At 41.4% G+C, this 20,546-nt stretch overlaps 1 protein-coding gene across 4 annotated transcripts in view; it reads left to right on the forward strand.

Moving 5' to 3' along the window:
- stau2 (staufen double-stranded RNA binding protein 2) overlaps nt 1–20,546 on the forward strand; it is a 346,610-nt gene that overhangs the window by 262,806 nt on the left and 63,258 nt on the right. For 3 of the 4 annotated variants that reach the window (XM_080194075.1, XM_080194077.1, XM_080194076.1), the window contains exon 13: nt 8,092–8,205. In XM_080194075.1, the coding sequence (XP_080050201.1) occupies nt 8,092–8,205 (114 nt within the window). Of the gene's footprint in view, nt 1–8,091; nt 8,206–20,546 lie in introns of those variants that run through there. The other variant, XM_080194078.1, reaches the window with a different exon arrangement.

Consider the following 20,546-nt stretch of genomic DNA (forward strand, 5'->3'; position numbering starts at 1 on the left):
ACAAACCAGAATGTTAATAATTTTGTTTTCAAAAAGTATCATTTTTGTTATATAAATTTGTCAAAAGATTTAGGCAGAAACAGGAATAAGAAGTTAGACCTCAGATCAGCCATGATGTCATTGATTGGCAGAACAAGCAGGAGGGGTTAAATGTCTTACTTCTGTTCCTTTGTTTGTTTCTGAACTGTGCTGAGTTGAACTGATTTCAATCACAGCAGTAACTAGAATCTTAAGGTGGCTTTATCATCCCTTTTTAGCAAGAGGGGAAAAAATTCAATCAGTGTTTGCATTTTAATGGTTACCCGGTGAATTCTGAAGACAGGAGGGAGCATGGGAAAATATCCAAAATTTAAAAGGATTTATTTTTAGGATTTTTAGGACTATGGGTAGAATTTTCTGCTCAGGCACAGCATGTTTAGCAGCAGCAGAGGCAGCCTGCCACAGACTGGCAAAGGGATCCTTCAGTACTTCCACTCGCTGTCAGCATTCTCCACAGTAAGAAGTCTCACAACACCAGGTTGAAGTCCAGCAGGTTTATTTGGCCGCACAAGCTTTCGGAGTCTCGCTCCTTCATCAGGTGAGTTCTCCACTGCCAGGGAACTGTGTCGGGGTGACCTTCAGTAGGTTCAGAAGATCCCACTGGCAGGAACAATTGGAAAATCCCACTCTATAGGTTTGAATCTATAGGTTTGTAGGGTGGCACATGATTAGCACTGCTGCCGCAGAGCACCAGGGACCCAAGATCAATTCTGACCTTGGATGACTCTGTGTGGAGTTTGCACCTTCTCCCCATGTCTACATGAGTTTCCTCTGGGTGCTCCAGTTTCCTCCCACAGTCCAAAGATGTGCAGGTTAGGTGGATTGGCCATTCTAAATTGCCCTATAGTGTCCCATGATGTGTAGGTTTGAGGAATTAGTGGCATAAATACGTGGGGTTATGGGAATAGGGCAGTGGATGGGCCTGGGTGGGAGGCTTTATCGGAGGATTGGTGCAGACTTGGGCTGAATGGCCTCCTTCTGCACAGTAGGGATGCTGTAATCTAAAACCACAAATCTGTAAGCAGAAAAGAAGACCACTTGGTTTATCTTTGATTGAGCACTTCAAAATAATTCCATTGCTCTGCTTTCTTCACATGGTCTTCTTTCAATATTCATCATTTGTCTGTACCTGCGATGAAACATTGCATGCTGGAATGAATCACCACATGACTAAATCTCTTCTAACTTTTTCCCTCTCTTTTAGAGACAGTTAAATAATTGATGACCACCTCACCACTGCTGCCCAATCAAATGAATAGTTTCCCTGCTCAGTCTCTCAAAACTTTTCAGATGATTAAATCTCCTCTTAGCTTTCTCTGTTCCAGCAGAAATGGTTCCATTGGGTGGGATTTCCCACATGCCCCAGAATGTGCTTTGCAGTCGTGTAAGCAGCCTGCCGTTGACCAACAGTGGGCAGTTTACTGTTGTATGCACCCTCCGCTAATGGAAAACCTGCAGTGGGGGTTCACTGTCAGCGGGCGGGACTGGAATATCCACTGGCAGGAACAGCTGGAAAATTCAGGGCATTGTCTGGAATTTCTCCTCATAACATGAGTTCTCATCCTAGTATGAAAATCAATTGTGAAAGCTTGCTTTCACTGGTTGGCAAACGGGCATGGAGTCAAGATTATCACTAAAGGGGAAGTTATTTAATATAGGGTTATTAGGACATGGAATTCTTTATCACAATTGATGAGGTAGAGACTTCTGTATAATGTAAAGGAAATTGGATAAATGTTTGAAAAGAAGAAATATAAAATGTATGGGGGACAAACAGGAAATTAGATTAGAGTGGTTGATTGCAATTGGAGAACTGTTAGTGGCATTATTGCAGTGGCTGAATAGCTTTCTGTTCTGTAAATTTTTGAATTTTGTCATCCTTTGAAAAGAGTTAATTTCTACATCAGTATTGTGCTTTTGTGCTAAATGAAAAAGACTCAGGTTTAGCTGTGATCCACTCGATGGAGAACAACGAATCAACATGAATTGTAGAGACTCATCTTTAGAGAAGCCATTTGGTTGCGGTGCTACATGTTGTTGGTAGCTGTGGAACTGTGTCAGCTTGCTTCAGGAGCTTAAGGTTGAGGAGGGGACAGGAGGACAGGAAAATCATAACCACTTAGACTAGGATTAATTTCCTTAAAGGCATTAATTAGCAGTGATATCACTACTGTAACTTTTGCCAATATCAGTGGCAGTAGAAGTTGACTTGTAGACATATTCCAGAGTTTGCCCCTGCTTCTACCAAGACCAAATGAGGCAGCTGCCTATAGGAACAGGAGTGGGCCATTCAGCTGCTTGAGTCTGTCTGCTATTTGTGATTCAATTCCATTTATCTATCTTAGGTCCACATCTCTTGATACGTTACTTAACCAAAGTCTGTGAATCTTGGTCTTGAAAACGTAAGTTAAATTGTCCCGTCGGGGAGACAGTTCCATATTTCCACTACCCTTTATTTGAAAAATTGCCTTCCAATTTCAATCCTGAACAGCCTAGCTACAATTTTAAGATTATGCTGTCATGCTGGATTCCACCACCAGGCAAAATAGTATTTTTAAGCTACCCTATCAAATTCTTTTGCCACTTTTAAACACTTTAGGTAGAACTTTACATGCATATATACCTGGGTGACCTTCCTGCCTCCTACTTAAATGCAACTTTATGGTGGGCAGTGAGGCCTCGGATGTACTGCTTGCCTTCACCGCAGTTAAGACCTTAATTAGTCAGTTAATGGCCACTTGATACTTCCTACCCAACTCAATTTTTTAGGTCAGCAGGTGGAGGTCAGGGACTGGGGAAAACCCAGCAGGCTATCCTGCTCAGACTTTACGTAGGAACATAGCGGGGAGTGCATCCCCTGTGTGCTCCTTTCATAAGGAAGTTGGCCCCCTCTCCCCACAAGGTCTGCCACCTCCCCCTCCCTTGTCCTCCCTCACCACTACCTTTCCAACACTATTTTCTGTGTAGAATCTTACCAAAGGATGTCATTGTAGATAGCATCCATAGGCACTCCTGTACCAACTGAGTGACCTCCCCACAAAATTCAGTTGTTATTCAGACATGATCTATCCATTACAAACTCATGTCGACTCCAATTAGTTCATTATTGCCGGAGTGCTCAATCACTTGGTCCATAATGACAGATTCCAGAAACGTGCCTGCAACTGACAGTCACAGTTTTGTTTCGATCTCTATCCCTGGAGTTACATTTACGGTTTTCCAATTTAACACAGTTCTTAAATCAAAAGTGCAATTCCTCACCTGTGTGTTTTAATGCTTTGGGGTGGGAATCATTAGATCCTGGAAACCATCAGCTCTTGGAGATTACTGTCTATTTTAAGCCCAATTATTTTCTTCAATATCATCTTTTTTCCTTATTTGAAATAAATTCCTTCCCATATTGAGTTATTTTAAAATTCCTTTTAGTACGAAGATTTATTCAAAGTGCTCCCTTAACAATCCTGCCAATTCCTTTTGTTGATTATAGTACAACTGTGCCTGCCTTTAATAGACCTACATTCTTCTTCACCACTCTCTTTAATGGATTCATAGAAATATTTCACTCTACAAGGGGAAAGTCTCAGAACTGACTCAGCACCTGACTGTTTTCTCTTTGGTAATCCCACAACTAAAGCTAATAAAACCAACTAGAGACTGATTTTATTCCCACCAGCATTTAATGTTTCGCTTTTATTACACAACGTCTCCCATCAAACACAGCTGCAGTTGAATAACATATGTCTCTGTGTGATAGAATACAAGTGCAGCTGTACTTTCAATTGTTTTGTTTATTTTGCTCTGCTGCAATGCACTCTGGAATGCAAGGTGAAGTTACTTTGCAAATTGATTCTGCTGTTTAATTACCATTAAATACAACAAATTTATTTAGTAATCATTTCATCACTATCTTGAATGCTAGTTCTGTCTGTTACACTGTTTCACAATAACTGTAAATAGAGTAAAAATTTGCCTCAAAGGGATCACTATCTTTTAATGTATTACTTCGCTCCTAGCCATGCATTCATGCTGTGTCTGTTATTCCCAAGGTCAACATTGCCACACAAACAAAATATTCATCAACAACTATTGATGATTGCTGGTATAGCAACTTGATAAAGGTTGCAGTAGGCTATACAAAATGCTACTTTGTAGAATAGAATTAATATTACAGTGAAACAACTACTCTAATACATAAAGAATAACCACTTCAGAGGGATATTAGAGGGTATGGGGTCCTTGTGCATGAGTCGCAAAAACCCAGCCTGCAGGTGCAGCAGGTGGTCAGGAAGGCTAATGGGATGCTGGCCTTCATAGCGAGGGGGATTGAATATAAAAGTAGGGAGGTCTTGCTGCGGCTGTATAGGGCATTGGTGAGGCCGCAGCTGGAGTACTGTGTGCAGTTTTGGTCGCTGTACTTACGCAAGGATATTTTGGCCTTGGAGGGAGTGCAGAGGAGGTTTTCTAGGCTGATACCGAGTTGAGGGGGTTGAGCTATGAGGAGAGGCTGAATAAACTAGGCTTGTACTCGTTAGAGTTTAGAAGAATGAGGGGAGATCTCATTGAGACATATAAGATGATGAATGGGATGGATAGGATAGAGGTGGAGAGAAAGGACAGTAGGACTAGGGGGCACAGCCTCAAGATAAAGGGGGGGCGGTTTAGAATGGAGTTGAGGAGGAACTTTTTCACTCAAAGGGTGGTGAATCTCTGGAATTCTCTGCCCGTTGAGGTGGTGGAGGCTGCCTTGCTAAATATTTTTAAGACGCTGGTTGATGGGTTTTTGATAAGCGAGGGGATTAAGGGTTGTGGGGAGAAAGCGGGAATGTGGAACTGAGCCACGACAGGTCAGCCATGATCTTATTGAATGGCGGGGCAGGCTCTAAGGGCTAGATGGCCTACTCCTGCTCCTATTTCTTGTGTTCTTATGTATCTGTGGAAATGTACCATTGAAAACCTGCCTCATATAGTGCTTTAAGATGGACAGTGTTCCAAGGTTCTTCGTTGAAGCATCATCAGTTGATGTAGACACGAAGCCGAGGAATAGGAGAAGGTGACTAAAATCTTGGTCAGAGGTAGATTTTATGGAGAGAGAGCATGGTTTAGGGAGAGAACTCAAGAGAGTAACCATCATTAATTGAGATAAGTGGGCAGGAAATTAAAGACGAATGGGAACTTCATGAAAGATAACTTAACCTGTCCTATATACACGGGGGACAGGTGAATGACCATGTAAATGTACAATAAGTCATGAAAGATTAAATTGAATCTGTTGCCTTTTGTAACTTTGCATTTAAAATAGAAAGCTTCCATGTTTGTTTGGTATTTTGTGTTCAGTTATGATAAGAGTCATTACTTTGAATACATTTGATATAATCTTTAGGTATTCACAACATCTTGATTGCTTTCATTTCAGTAGAATTTAAAATGCTGAATACGATGCTGACAAGAGATAACAAGAAGTGAAAAACAGTTCAAATTTCTTAACCTATTAGCCAGCAATTTTTAAATGATGTATTTTTTTCTATAAACTTTCTTAATGGGGCCAATAGGTTGCAAGGTTTGAAAGTTATCCCCCAAACTAATAGCAATGTTGCATTTGTAAGTGCTGTAATTTATGAAGTTTCAGTCTAGATTTCACTTTATCACTTAGTGTACAACTGTTAATGACAGTCTGTAAATCCCTTTGATGTTGTCTGAGAAATCATTACACAATGCTTTGTAGTAGAATGAACTGTTAAATTATTAGACAATTTCAGCTTTTTTTCTCTTAGTTGGCTCATGAGATTAATTTTGTACATAAGAGTGGAAGTTTGGATAGTGGCATTATTAAACTTTACACTGATGGTGGGAAGAGACAGGGTAATTACAATATTAAATAAGATGTTGGATCTTCTTCAAGGTGACTTAAGATGGCAACAAATGTTGGCTTTGCCAGTGGTACCCACATCCAATGAAAGAATTTTAAAAATCAGATGACAATAGAAAGTGGGGTTTTGGCATTTCTAAGGGTGGGTATTTTTAGGAACTGTTTGTGATGTGTCTCTAAGCTTACAACTGTGCATAGAACATAAAACTAAACTTTTAAGTACACAATTAACTTTTTTAAGGCTTGTATAGGATTTGAACTTAGGTTTATCATTTCCTTGCCACAGCTATGGTACCTGGAAATGGTGGGTAATATAGAATGAAGGAAGTAGAGTAAGCAACTGTAAAATGTGAACAGTAATAATAAAAATAAAAACATGAGTAGAAATATTTTATTTTCTTGCTCCTGTATTTCTGCTTATGAGCAGTAGTGAAGTGCTACTTATACCCGAGTTTGCTCATATTCACTAGGTTTCCTTTTCACCTCTTTTTAACATGTGATCTGTAGACTAATGATGCATAAATGTACTGTTTGATATAGGAGGGAGCTTTTTGCAATCAACAACCAGTTAAGATGATGGCCTAATTTTTGATCAATTAACTTATTAGAAAAATGTAATGTGTATTACAGTGAAGTAAATTTCTTGGAACCATTTACAACTTGATCCTGAAGTTTAAAATTATGCACTACGCTACAATTATGAGATTAAATAAAAGAAGATCTGTATGTATTTTCGCTCAGAATTTCTGAAAATATCAGAAATAGTACTGGAGATCAAGATTTGCATTTATATTCACCATTTCTGTACCATAATTTAAATGCACCATTCTTTTGCAAATAGCTCTCTATACTTGGACATATTACCATGAGAAAAGCTATTCTGTAATTATAGCAAGATCCTCCTATTAATAAAGATACAAGTTTCTGAAGCATTTGTTCAGAGTAAATGTAGTGGCTCATTTCATTGCTGTGAAACATGCACATATTGATGATATACATGCTGAAACAGTATTAATCTTGTCAATTTTATTTTATCTTCATTATATCATCCATATCCTTTGTAGCATGATAGAACCACACCTATTTTGCACAAGTTGGATGAAATACAGAGCGAGAATGAAGAGTTCAGAGAGTATTTGATTAAATAATGGAACAAAGACTTGTTGGAATTTCATAGCAATGAGATGAGCCACTGCATTTACTCTGATTAAATGCTACTGGAATTGTATCTTTATTGATAGGACTGTTGGAGTTTTAAACACTAATACAAAATGCTTGAAACGACAAAAGCTTTTCCATTTACAAAAATGAAACAGTATGATTTTAGCTGATGGTCATCATCTGTCCTCCTTTCCACGCGCATGAGCACAATCAATTTACTGCTAAATATTCAACATTAAAGAGTATAATAATATAATATAACAATATAAAGGGAACTTTATATTTGTATTGAACATAAACATAAGAACATAAGAAATAGGAGCAGGAGTAGGCCATCCAGCCCTTCGAGCCTGCCCCGCCATTCAATAAGATCATGGCTATACAGCTGCAGCAAGACCTCCCTACTTTTATATTCAATCCCCTTCGCTATGAAGGATGAGTCTGCCAAGTTATATCCATGAACTCTGTGCTTAATTCTCCAGTGCAATATATTTATTATTGCTGTTTGACTAGTTTCTCACAGTCCATTAAAAATTATAATTTTTTTGCTTTATGTTTAATATATCAAATTTTCAAGTTACAAGTATGGAATTTACTAATAATTGCAGATTTTATCTGTATTTTTGGGGCTTCAGAAATAAATTGCCTCAAATCAAATAATAGAATCCTGTAATAGTTTGGATAATTGAGAATGCTTCATAATCACTGATGGTATGCTGAGGGGATTGATTGGTTTGTACCAGTGTTAGAACTGTGACATGTAGGAGCATCTCACAAGACTATTTTCTATCAGAGCTTTCTGCTCTCAGCTGGATTAAATCACTCAAACCCTGTATGATTTTAACAGACATTATTCACTTTGCAGTTATGTTTGTATATTTAAAAATATATAAAAAGTAATTTACTTTTGAAAAGTTGATACTAATTTCACCATAACATTTTATTTGAAATCAGTAAACCTTGAGTCCCTGAACTTGTGTGATCAGTAGTTTCAGTTCCTGTACTGTCTTTCATTATTCTTACAGGTGCAATACAGTGATATGCAGAATGGCAAAGAATGTATGACGTACCTGACACTTTCACCTGTGCAAATAACTTTTCATGGCATAGGAAGCTCCATTGAAGCTAGCCGTGATCAGGTAACCAAAAATGTAATCTATATGAAAACTGAATATAAATGGTACATTTCTCATTTCCATTTCTGATGCATCCACCAAGACTAAGAAGACAGATTGGTGACCAAAAGTATCATCAGGGCCTCAGCTGCTGAGGAATACTGAAATACGAAGCCTAGACGTTTTTATTCATTCTTTTGATCACTTGGCCTGTCTAACGATAGTATGACGAAACATCGGGAATCCATACATTAGCAAAGAATATAATTTAAGTTTTAATCTCCAAATGCATGGCTCAATACTGGGTGGTTTTTTGTTCATCTATTTATTTTAGTAGTAACTACCCAAAGTTTAATCTATGTAGGATTTCATAACATAATGCTTTTAGGAAATTTGAGTGAGATGTATATAGACAAAAATGCTGGTTTACACCAGAGTAGGAAACTCTGTAGAAAATGTAACTGAATTGAAATTTTATTATTCCTGAATTCATTACAGTTAAGTACTATAAAGATAACATCAGTTTCATTCCAACATTCAGGTAGGAGGACTAGATTCATTGTTGATCCCTACTGAAGCATGAAATTAACTCCACAGAAGATAGAGTCTACTGTGTTCATATATTATGATCCTAAAGCTTCATATTCTGTTGAAGGTTTTTCATTACTGCTAATAGATTTGCCATTGTATATTGTAAATGAGTAACAATTTTCATTATGATGATAAATGATTTCTTAAGTATATCTGGCTTTTGAGACTAGCGTTGCATGAGAAATGCTAAAGTTCAATTGGTGCCAGAGAGAAAGGAAAATTGCCGTCATAAAAGATTACCCCTCTCCCCCCAAATCCTGTTCCAATAAAACAAAATAGCCATTCACCTCCATCAAGGAGAGTGGACAATATAGATTCCTAATTGGCTTTTGACATCAGTCATCTGTTCACCAGAGACCTATTGCTATCAGTGAAGAGGGTCAAGGGCAATTGCTGTTAAAATAATTGATAGTTGCCCCTTCCCTTCCTGCCCCCTCCAATCCACTCCCACCTACCTCCCTCTTCCCCCGCACCCACCCCCCAACACTCTCACACATGCGTGTGCACACAAACCCCTCAAGAAAATAGTTAAAGATTAGAAAAGCTCATCATTATAAGTTTGAAAAACAGGTTTGTGAATTAGTTGGCTGAGATGAAATCAGTGAATACAGGGGTTGAAAATTCCTTTGGTCACTGGTCCTTTGCTCTATTTTGAGGTGGTTTAAGCTTGCAAAGGTATAAGGAGTAGTTAAAAATTACGGCAAAAATGTTACACTTGGGTTTTTCCCAATATCGTCTACTATCCTGTTTAAGAAGGTTACCAGCAGCTTCTCATGTCAAGAATTGTTAAAAATGCTAAGAGAATCCAAACATTTTGTCTGAGAGTGTGATGTTTTGGTGAGGGTGAGATGAAGGCGAGAGCTATTTGACTAAATGGCTGGACAAGCATTCATTCAACAGAATCAGCAATGTTTTCCAATGATATAGCAAGTACTTTACTCTCAGTATTAATCGGCACTTCATGCAATCATGATACAATTTGTTATACATGTTATTTGAAATTATGGGGCGACGACGTTTAATACTTATAGACTACTTAGCAGTGCAAGAATATTTTTCCTGCAGGAGTATTCTGGTTAATTTGACTGAACCTACTCTTCCAGTCACTAGCAAACAAAAGGTATCTATAGGATATGTTAATCAATTGATTTATCATTCAGAATGTTTATTCTGTTTATGTTTATTCTATGAATTATATATTTGGGTGCAATTAACTGATAATGTGTATTATCAATAGATGTTGTATTATTTTTTACTATTTAGCCTATGTGTTTCATTTTTGCAATATTTAAAAGCATCTGTCAGGGAAGTACTAATTATACACTTTATAAAATTCCAGTGCAGTCATTCAAATATCTAGTTTTTCCTTACAAAAAAGAAACAGATTTCCTGTTAAAGGTGCAATGTTTGTTTACCAACATCCCTTAGAGAGATAATCAAATCTAAATAATGCAACTTTTGCCTTTGTTCTAGAGCTTTGTATTTTCTGGTGAAATAATAAGCTCTTTTTTCCAAGTTGATATCTGGTCTCTTTTGTTTATAGATCTGATCTCCCTAATAACTGTTGTGAGATGACACAAAGACAAACTCCTCGTACTCCCCCTGTGGTGCACGTTCAGGTGGCCACTAAGGGAGTAAGAAGTAGGGTAACCTGCTTCCCCCATACTTGCTATTTGTGAAATTATGGGTTCCATGTGCCAGTGCACCTTTTCATATTTGTTCTTCTCTAGTCTTATTCATGTGCAGTTCTAATTCATCTGCCCCACACCCCCCTGCAATTATGGAGCATTTCATTCGCTGAAGATTGAGGTCTTCAATTAAGAATCAGAGTTGCATGATACAGTACATTTATTATACCTGCCTATTACCCTTAGGCATTTTTCTTTAATAATTGTATAGAAAACATGCAATAATGTTTGATCCTCAAAAGTGCTTAGTCATATAAGTATATTCTGTGGAATAAATAGCTCAGGTTTGTTGCATGGACCGTTGACACCTGTTTATTAGTCACTGACAGTTCTGATTCATGACTGAGTGACTGCTGGACTGGTCTTCAAATGAACCCTGTTGTGAGCTCTTCTACCACCTACTGAATGCAGACTGTTTGAAGTTTCTTTTAAACATTTCTGAGACATTAGTGCAGCAGGACATCTCCAGTGGGGTCCTTAATGTCACCAAGTCAGCAGCTGTTGAAGTCTTTTCACTCTGGAATGAGCTGTCTTTTTCTTTAAAGGCTGTATTCCAGTTAGCATTACTGATAATACATTACTTCAGTTAGACAAAACAATAACAAAATAAGTCAGTTGTGAGAAGAACTTTTTTTTTGGTAGTTGTGCAAATACAAATTTCCAATAGTAATGTATATATAACAGAGAAGCTGCCTTAGAAGATCTTTTTGTGCTCGAGTATTATGAACACAGTTTCAATGTTAGGTCAAGCCTTCATTTCAAAATTTTGAAAGCACGAGTGGAAATTTAAGGAAATAATTTGAAGGGTCTTTGATCCATTAATGTTAAATATTGCATTCTGTCATCAAAGCTAACAGTGTAAAGCAGTTAGTGCAGATGTATTAAATTTGCCTCTTGAAGAGGTTTTATGTTGGACAAGGAAAAGTGGGAGGAATTTATTTCCAGTTGTTGCCTGTCCCAGCATAATTAGTCCCATTGCGTAATTTGTATGGCTCAGATCTTCCAGTCTCTGGATCATGAGGACACAGTGGAAATGCTGATGCATGAAAATTGCCTGAGAAGATTAAACTTCTGATGGGCTGATTCTTTGCTGCCTCTGAACCTCTGTGAATATTTCCAAGCTGAGGGACTTGCCTGCATATTTACTTTGGAAACGTTAAGACAGTTTAATACCTGGTGTAACTCAATGGTTAGCCAGAGTAACTCAACTAAGCACCACCAGCCCAATCACTTCTGGCCCCAAAGACCCAACTAGCCCCTCACCTAACCAACCACTCTCTCCCCAGACTCCCACATCCAATTACCCCCTCCTGACCCCTGACCAACTACCCCCCACGACATGACCCAGGTGCCTTCTCAATCACCTGGTCTATTCCAAGTACCTCCATGACCGCTTCCCCTGACTTGACTCAATCCAACTAAGTCCCCAACCACCCAACTACTCCTATGTATAACCTGAGCCAACCACCTCCCCGACCACCCAACTACTCCCCCCAATTGACCCAACTACCTCTCCCACAACCTGACTATTCCCCTAACTTGATCCAACTATCCTACCAACCACCAAATGACCCCACCAAACAACCCAACTACTCCACTCAACCTGAACCAACTAATCCCAAACATGCGGCTACCACCCAATCTGACTACCTGTCCCTCCCGACCATCCATCTACCATTTGACTATCCCCCACCCCAATCACTATCCCTCGACCAGATCAAACTGCACACCTCTCTGACAACACCGCCCCCCAACCACCCTCCCCCACCCCCCGTCCCTGTTCCCGTTCCCGTTCCCATTCCCCCCCCCCGTCCCCGTTCCCGTCCCCCCTTCCCCCCGTCCCCTCCCCTCCCCCCGTCCCCTTCCTTTCCCTCCGCCCCCGTCCCCTTCCTTTCCGTCCGCCCCCGTCCCCTCCCTCCTCCCCCACCCCCGTCCCTAATTGCCCGACTGTCCTCCCAACCTGCTTCAGCCAGGTTCAGAAGATACAGCTTAAAATAGGCAGTATTGTCGGGGCAGAGGGTACTTCAGAGACAGTGGCATTGCTGCTGACCAGATGTTCAGATTATATGTCATAAATGAAAAACATTGTGATGCTTTGTGTTCAGATTCCCTGCACTGGAAGAGTAAATTTCACATTCAATTTAGCTGTACCAGCATATTTGTCCTCTTACTTCTAATTCCCTAAAGTTAATGATGAATTATTTGAATTCAGACAACAAACTTTCTTGGTTAATCATTTTGTAAAAGGTAATGCTACTGCACAATGTCTGCTGAATTGTTGCATGGAATGGTCATAATTTGAGTGCAGCATGAACAGGGTATAAAAATTGGGAATTTGGTACGTAGCCAATTTGTATGCCTTTTCCTTAGATCTAATGATATCTAATTTCCTTTGTAAACCATGGTTTGGCCACCTTTCACGTTTTACTTTTGGGGCCAGACAGGAAGAAAGAATTGTTGCAGTTTACCCATGCACTCTTTGAATGTTTGCTATTGCCCATCTACCTTTAAATAATGTTTCCAATCTATCATAGCTAACTCTCCTTGATTAAGTTTCAGAACTCTTATCTCAGAATCAACTACATCTCTCTCCATCTTGATGAAAAATTCTATCACATTATGATCGTTCATCCCAAGGGGTCTTGCACAACTGGTTTGCCAATTATTCCTTTCTCATTAGACAATACCCAGTCTAGGATGGCCTGTCCTGTAGTTGGTTCCTAAACATATTGGTTCAGAAAACCACCCAGTATGCACTTCAGGAGTTCCTCCTCTACAATATTGTGACTGATATAATTTGCTCAGGCTATATGAAGATTGAAGTCCCCCATAATTACAGATGTTCTTTTATCATATGTGTCTCTAATTTCCTATTTAATGCCATTCCCAATATCAAAATGACAGTTTGGGGTCTATACTACAACACCCACTAATGTTTTTTGCCCCTTAGTGTTTCTCAGCTATACCCATAGAGATTCCACAGTGTTGGAGCCAATATTCTTCTTTGGTATGGTGTTAATTTCCTCTTGAACCAGCAATGCAACTCCACCATCCTTTCCTTCTTGTCTGTCCTTCCTAAATACTGAACACTCCTAGACGTTCATTTTCAATCCCTGGTCACCCTGCAGCTTTGGTTCCATAATCACAACTGTATCATACCCGTTTACAACTATTTACGCAATTAATTCATCTACTTTATTGTAAATGCTACTCACATTAGGGCACTAGGCCTTTAGGCTTGTCTTTTTGAGATTATTTGTCCCATTTGCACTACTTTTCACTGTGGCCCTGATTGGTTCTGGCCCTTGATTCCTTTGCCTATCAATTATCCTATTCCCCTTTCTGTATTTTTTTCTTGTCCCTGATTCCAGCTCCTCTGAATTCTTGCATCAGTTCCCATTCCCCCTGCCATTTTAGTTCAATTCCTCCCTGACCACTCTAGCAAATAATCCCCATGGGAACTAAAAGAGAAAATGTTGGAAAATCTCAGCAGAGCTGGCAGCATCTATAAGGAGAGAAAAGAGCTGACATTTCGAGTCCAAATGTCCCTTAGTCAGAGCTCAACTTGAAACATCAGCTCTTTTTCCTCCTTATAGATGCTGCCAGACCTGCTGAGATCTTTCAGCATTTTCTCTTTTGGTTTCAGACTCTAGCATCCACAGTAACTTTTTTTTGCTTTTAATCCCACTAGAACATCCATCCCAGTCATGCCAATGTGTAATCCATCCAGTTTACACTGGTCCTGCCTCCCCCAGAACAAATCTCGATGTCCTAGAAATCTGGAACCCTCCCTCTCACACCATCTCTTCAGCCATGTAATCATCCGATATATCTTGTTATTTCTACTCTGACTAGCATGTGGCAATGGTAGCATTTCAGAGATCACTACGTTTGAGGTTCTACTTTTCAACTAACTTCCTAACTCCCTATATTCTGCTTTTAGGGCCTCATCCTTTTTTTTAATCCTGCGCTGATTGTACCAATGTGTACCACACCACTGGTTGTTCACCCTCCCCCTCCAGAATGCGGTCCCTAATCACATCTTACCATGAATGTCCATCTCACCATGTATGACTTCCTTATGACCTGTGATCCTGGTTGTATCAATTGTTCACATCTCTTAAAGAACATAAGAACTAGGAGCAGGATGAGGAAATTCATCCCCCCGAGCCTGCTCCCCAATTCAATACGATCATGGCTGATCTTGTCTTAGCCTCAACTCCACTTTCCTGTCTGTTCTTCATAACCCTTCAACCTATTACTAATTAAAAAATCTTTCTACCTGCTCCTTTAATTTGCTCAATGTCCCAGCGTCACTGCACTCTGGGGTAGTGAATTCCAAGAATCACGATCCTTTGAGAGAAGTAGCTTCTCCTCATCTCTGTTTTAAAGCTGCTACCCCTTATCCTCAAACTATGATCTCTTGTTCTAGATTACCCCACAAGTGGAAGAATCCATTCTATGTCTACTTTGTCAATACATTTTATATATTGCAATCTCCATTTATTTTTCTAAACATTAGAAAGTATCAGCCTAAACTGCTCAATCTCTCTTTATACAACAAACCCTTCATCTCTTGTGAACCTCCTCTGACTGGCTCGGATGCCACTACATCCTTCCTTAAATAAGGGGACTAAAACTATACACAGTACTCCAGGTGTGGTCTCACCAATGCCATGTATAGTTGCAACAACACTTCCTTACTTTAATATTCTATTCCTTTAGCTATAGATGCCAAAATTCCATTTACTTTCCTTATTACTTGCCATTACTGTTTTCTGCAACTTAGGCACAAGGACACCTTCTACACTGAAACACCCTGAAGACTCTCTCCATTTAGATAATAAGGGGACTTTCCATTTTTCCAACCAAAATAGATAACCTCACACTTATCCAAGTTAAACTCCTTTTGCCACATTTTGGCCCATTCACCTATCCTATCTATAACCATTTGTAAATTTCTTATTTCCTCATTACAGCTTACCATCCCATCTATTTTAGTGTCTTCTGCAAATTTGGCTATAGTACATTCTATCCCTGCATCCAAGTCATTAATATAGATTGTAGATAGTTGGAGCCCGAAGACCCTGTGACACCCCACTAGTTACATTTTGCCAACCAGGAAAACACTTATTTATCCTGACTCCAGACGATCCCATTGACTGGACCCCATTCTTCTGAAGCCGTTGTAAACCTTGGTGACATGGTGTCACGTTGGTGTGGTATGAATATTTAGTAAGGGGGAATTATGTGGTGGGGAGGCTCATTAATAGTAGTCAATCTTATTAAAATCCATTTGTTACGTCACTGGTGAGGCGATGGAGAAAATCGGAAAAGAAATCTCACTTGCAGTGAACACAGGAGCAAAATTGTCCCTAATGTTTATATAATTTTCAATGCATTAAAAAAACTATGTTTTGGCCAATCATGTAGAAATGATACAGTATTGAACATAAAGTATGTCACAGGTGACATGCCCTTGTTCTATTCAAGTTGCCTTAAAATTACATTTGCATACTGCGTCTTGGTGCCCCCACCCCACTCAAATGGGCTGCACCTAGGAGGATGCATCCAGCGCTGTGGGTGGGCATTCCTCTGACATCTTGACATTCACCAGAAGAGGCACCCAGGCACTGGTGTTCTGATCTTGAGCCTCCCTGAAAGGAGCCCACAGAGATGACAGGCAGCTTGCCCTCCAGAATGAGATGTGTTTGGACCTCTTTGATCACCATTGATGGACAAACAACTAGCTGAGAGACCAAATGCCTCATCCATCTCTCACACTGGCAGTGACCTCCTGAGTTCCGTGACAGTGTAGGGTTACAGGTCCAATCACAACCCCAGGAACTCCAAACTGTTCCTGGAACTGCCTCGCCATGAGTTACAACTCTCTCCACGAAGGAGGCTATGTGCTTGGTCCTGCATGTCAGCGCAGTGCTCATACTTGGCATGGACTCCTCCATGACAGAGACCGTGTCACGTCAGGTTCTCTGACAAATCTCCCCATACACTCTGCTGGACGTCCAGCATCTTCTTCCTGATGGAGGACTCCAGAGGCTTGTCACCTGCCTTGGACTCAAGTCTCCAGTTGTCCTTCGACTTATGGTGCCCTGGGCTTCTCTTCTGCCTCTGCAAGCTCCTTATGCGGGTGTGATATGCCCTCACCACTGTGCAATACCTACAGAGCCAATGACTTAATGCCCACCAATGTATCAGTACCTGTGCTGGAGCTTGCTTCAGGGGGTGTGACATTGGTGCAAGTGTCAGTGTCTCATCATCAAAGGTTAAGGAGTGGGCTTTAAGATCACCAGACATTCTGCACCTGTGGGAAGAAAACAACATGTCAATACATTCAATCATCACATTGTCAATGTGTAAGCTAGGCGGGCTGATAAACTAGGCTTGTACTCGTTAGAGTTTAGAAGAATGAGGGGAGATCTCATTGAGACGTATAAGATGATGAATGGGATGGATAGGATAGAGGTGGAGAGACTCTTCCCGCTCAAAAAAGACAGTAGGACTAGGGGGCACAGCCTCAAGATAAAGGGGAGGCGGTTTAGAACGGAGTTGAGGAGGAACTTCTTCACTCAAAGGGTGGTGAATCTCTGGAATTCTCTGCCCGTTGAAGTGGTGGAGGCTGCCTCGCTAAATATTTTTAAGAAGCGGGTTGATGGGTTCTTGATAAGAGAGGGGATTAAGGGTTATGGGGAGAGGGCGGGAAAGTGGAACTGAGCCACGACAGATCAGCCATGATCTTATTGAATGGCGGGGCAGGCTCAAAGGGCTAGATGGCCTACTCCTGCTCCTATTTCTTATGTTCTTATGTTCTTATGAATTACAGCATGGTCTCATCTGGATTGGAGCTTCAGTGGGCATTTTGCTGGGACATTTCCATTTCAGATCAGAGGACCCCACAATGTTTGCACTCCCCACTGCACTCACAGCTGTTCACTGCACCCTTACCTTCATCCGAGATCCTTGCCTCACCACAACCAGAGGATCGAGCTCTGTGGTGGCAATTCATCCCAAATCCATCTATCCTGTAGCAGGTCAGGAGATGCAGATGGGGAATCCCATTGACCATTCTGCTGTCCCACTGCCCGTTCCTCTGTCCTCTGCTGCATTATGGCTTCTGTTCTGAAAGGGAAGAATAGAATGCATCATTAGTGCTCCCTCTCCCTGAAGCACCGTTCTAGTTTATTCACGTCCCCTTCCCCATCCAAGTGCCAGGTTGCAGGGTGCACCTCACTCTCCAGTGCACTCAAGCAAAGCATGCAGACCCAGCCTTGCAGACACAGGCTTCAGTGCCAGTTAGCACGCACACTCTTGCACTCCTGAGCATCTCAAGGAATGTCCACCTGATTACACATCTCTCTGCACAGTTCCATGCCACCATCTGTACTCACCTTTGCAGAAGTTTGTTGAACTTTTGTGGCTCTGAATCCACATTTGTCACACCACACTGTGCCCAGGCTTTCTTGGTGACATGTGGCAACTTCCTCTTTCTTTCTCTGGAAATCAAAATGTCCCATCTGGCACTGACCTCCTCCACCATAATTCCAAGGTATTCACTGAGGAAGGTTGAGTGCTGATTGGAATTGTTCTCCAACCTTCTGTGCCCACTAAGTGCTACGACCATTATTACTTCCTTACTGCATTGCAGAAAATCCACTCTACCTCACCTACAACAGAGTTTTTATAAATATATAAAAAGGAAGAGGCTGGCTAGGGTGAACGTTGGTCCTTTAGAGGATGAGAAAGGGGAGCTAGTGGTAGGGGATGGGGATATGGCTAAGGTCTTGAATAACTTTTTTGTTTCTGTCTTCACGGAGGAGGACGTGAATAATTTGCCGGGTGTTAGCGATGGAAAGGTGGTAGGAATGGAGGGTCTTAATGACATTACTGTTACTAGAGAGGTGGTGCTCGACAGACTGGAGGGGCTGATTGTGGACAAGTCCCCAGGACCGGATGGAATGCATCCGAGGGTTCTGAAAGAAATGGCGGAGGTGATAGTGGATGCCTTGGTGGTTATTTTCCAGACGTCGCTGGATTCCGGGGAAGTGCCGGAAGATTGGAAAACGGCTAATGTTACGCCGTTGTTTAAGAAGGGTGCCAGGCAAAAGGCGGGGAATTATAGGCCGGTTAGTTTAACGTCTGTGGTAGGTAAAATGTTAGAATCCGTCATTAAGCAGGAAATTGCGAGGCATCTTGAAGGGAATTGCTTGATAGGGCGGACGCAACACGGTTTCATTAAAGGGAAGTCGTGTCTGACAAATTTACTGGAGTTCTATGAGGATGTGTCTAGGGCAGTGGATAGAGGAGAGCCGGTGGATGTGGTCTTTCTGGATTTTCAGAAGGCGTTTGACAAGGTACCTCACAAGAGGTTATTGCAGAAGGTCAGGGGACAGGGAGTTGGGGGTAGGGTGTTAGCGTGGATAGAGGATTGGTTGTCAAATAGGAGGCAGAGAGTGGGGGTCAATGGGTGCTATTCGGATTGGCGGTTGGTGACTAGTGGGGTGCCCCAGGGGTCGGTGCTGGGGCCTCAGCTATTTACCATTTATATAGATGATCTGGAGGAGGGAACCGAGTGCAGGGTGTCGAAATTTGCTGATGACACCAAGATTGGGGGAAAGGCAAATTGTGCGGAGGGTGTGGAGAGTCTGCAGAAGGATCTAGATAGGCTGGGCGAATGGGCCAGGAAATGGCAAATGGAATTTAATGTTGGCAAGTGTGAGGTGGTCCACTTTGGTAGGAAGAATGGTAGGAAGGACTATTACTTACGTGGAGAAAAACTGCAGCAGGCGACGGTGCAGAGGGACCTCGGGGTCCTTGTGCATGAGTCGCAAAAACCCAGCTTGCAGGTGCAGCAGGTGGTCAGGAAGGCAAATGGGATGCTGGCCTTCATAGCGAGGGGGATTGAATATAAAAGTAGGGAGGTCTTGCTGCAGCTGTATAGGGCATTGGTGAGGCCGCAGCTGGAGTACTGTGTGCAGTTTTGGGCGCCGCACCTGCGCAAGGATATTTTGGCCCTGGAGGGAGTGCAGAGGAGGTTTACTAGGCTGATACCGGAGTTGAGGGGATTGAGCTATGAGGAGAGGCTGAATAAACTAGGCTTGTACTCGTTAGAGTTTAGAAGAATGAGGGGAGATCTCATTGAGACGTATAAGATGATGAATGGGATGGATAGGATAGAGGTGGAGAGACTCTTCCCGCTCAAAAAAGACAGTAGGACTAGGGGGCACAGCCTCAAGATAAAGGGGAGGCGGTTTAGAACGGAGTTGAGGAGGAACTTCTTCACTCAAAGGGTGGTGAATCTCTGGAATTCTCTGCCCGTTGAAGTGGTGGAGGCTGCCTCGCTAAATATTTTTAAGAAGCGGGTTGATGGGTTCTTGATAAGAGAGGGGATTAAGGGTTATGGGGAGAGGGCGGGAAAGTGGAACTGAGCCACAACAGATCAGCCATGATCTTATTGAATGGCGGGGCAGGCTCGAAGGGCTAGATGGCCTACTCCTGCTCCTATTTCTTATGTTCTTATGTTCTTACAACATCCAGTAGGCCTCAGGGTGCTGTCTGCAGAGTCTTTTAACTGCTTGCTGGATCCCCATTGGACCTGGCACCCAACTAGTTCCCACCCAGCCTGCACTGTCAGGCTAACTGGAAAATGCATTTCACGCTTGGCATACTTTAATTGGTCACCCAGCGTGAAATTGTGTTGATGATGCGATCTCACCCAGAGGCAGATTCTGCATCCGCTTCTGGGCCTGCTGACTTTGAATCCACGCCAGGCATGAAATTCAAGCCTAAAAGGTTAACGTTCAATATTTTGAAGAGGCTAACCTTCTCAAGGGCAGCTAAGGATGGACAGTAAAATTAAATGGTGAAAATACACAGCAGAACTATCAACATGAGAAGAAGAAGCAAACCATTGGACATTTCAGATAGAAAACATTGCTCGCAGTGATCATATCACAAGAGTGAATGTAAAATGCCAAAAAAATCCAGCTGGAGTCATTGAATGATGATTAGAATTGAAAACTGTGGCTAATTGTTTTCCTTTCCCTAGCTTGCAATGCTGAGGCCCATTGT

The sequence above is a fragment of the Carcharhinus amblyrhynchos genome, chromosome 8 (genome assembly GCF_965287045.1).
Source record: "Carcharhinus amblyrhynchos chromosome 8, sCarAmb.v2.hapA, whole genome shotgun sequence".
NCBI lineage: Eukaryota > Metazoa > Chordata > Chondrichthyes > Carcharhiniformes > Carcharhinidae > Carcharhinus > Carcharhinus amblyrhynchos.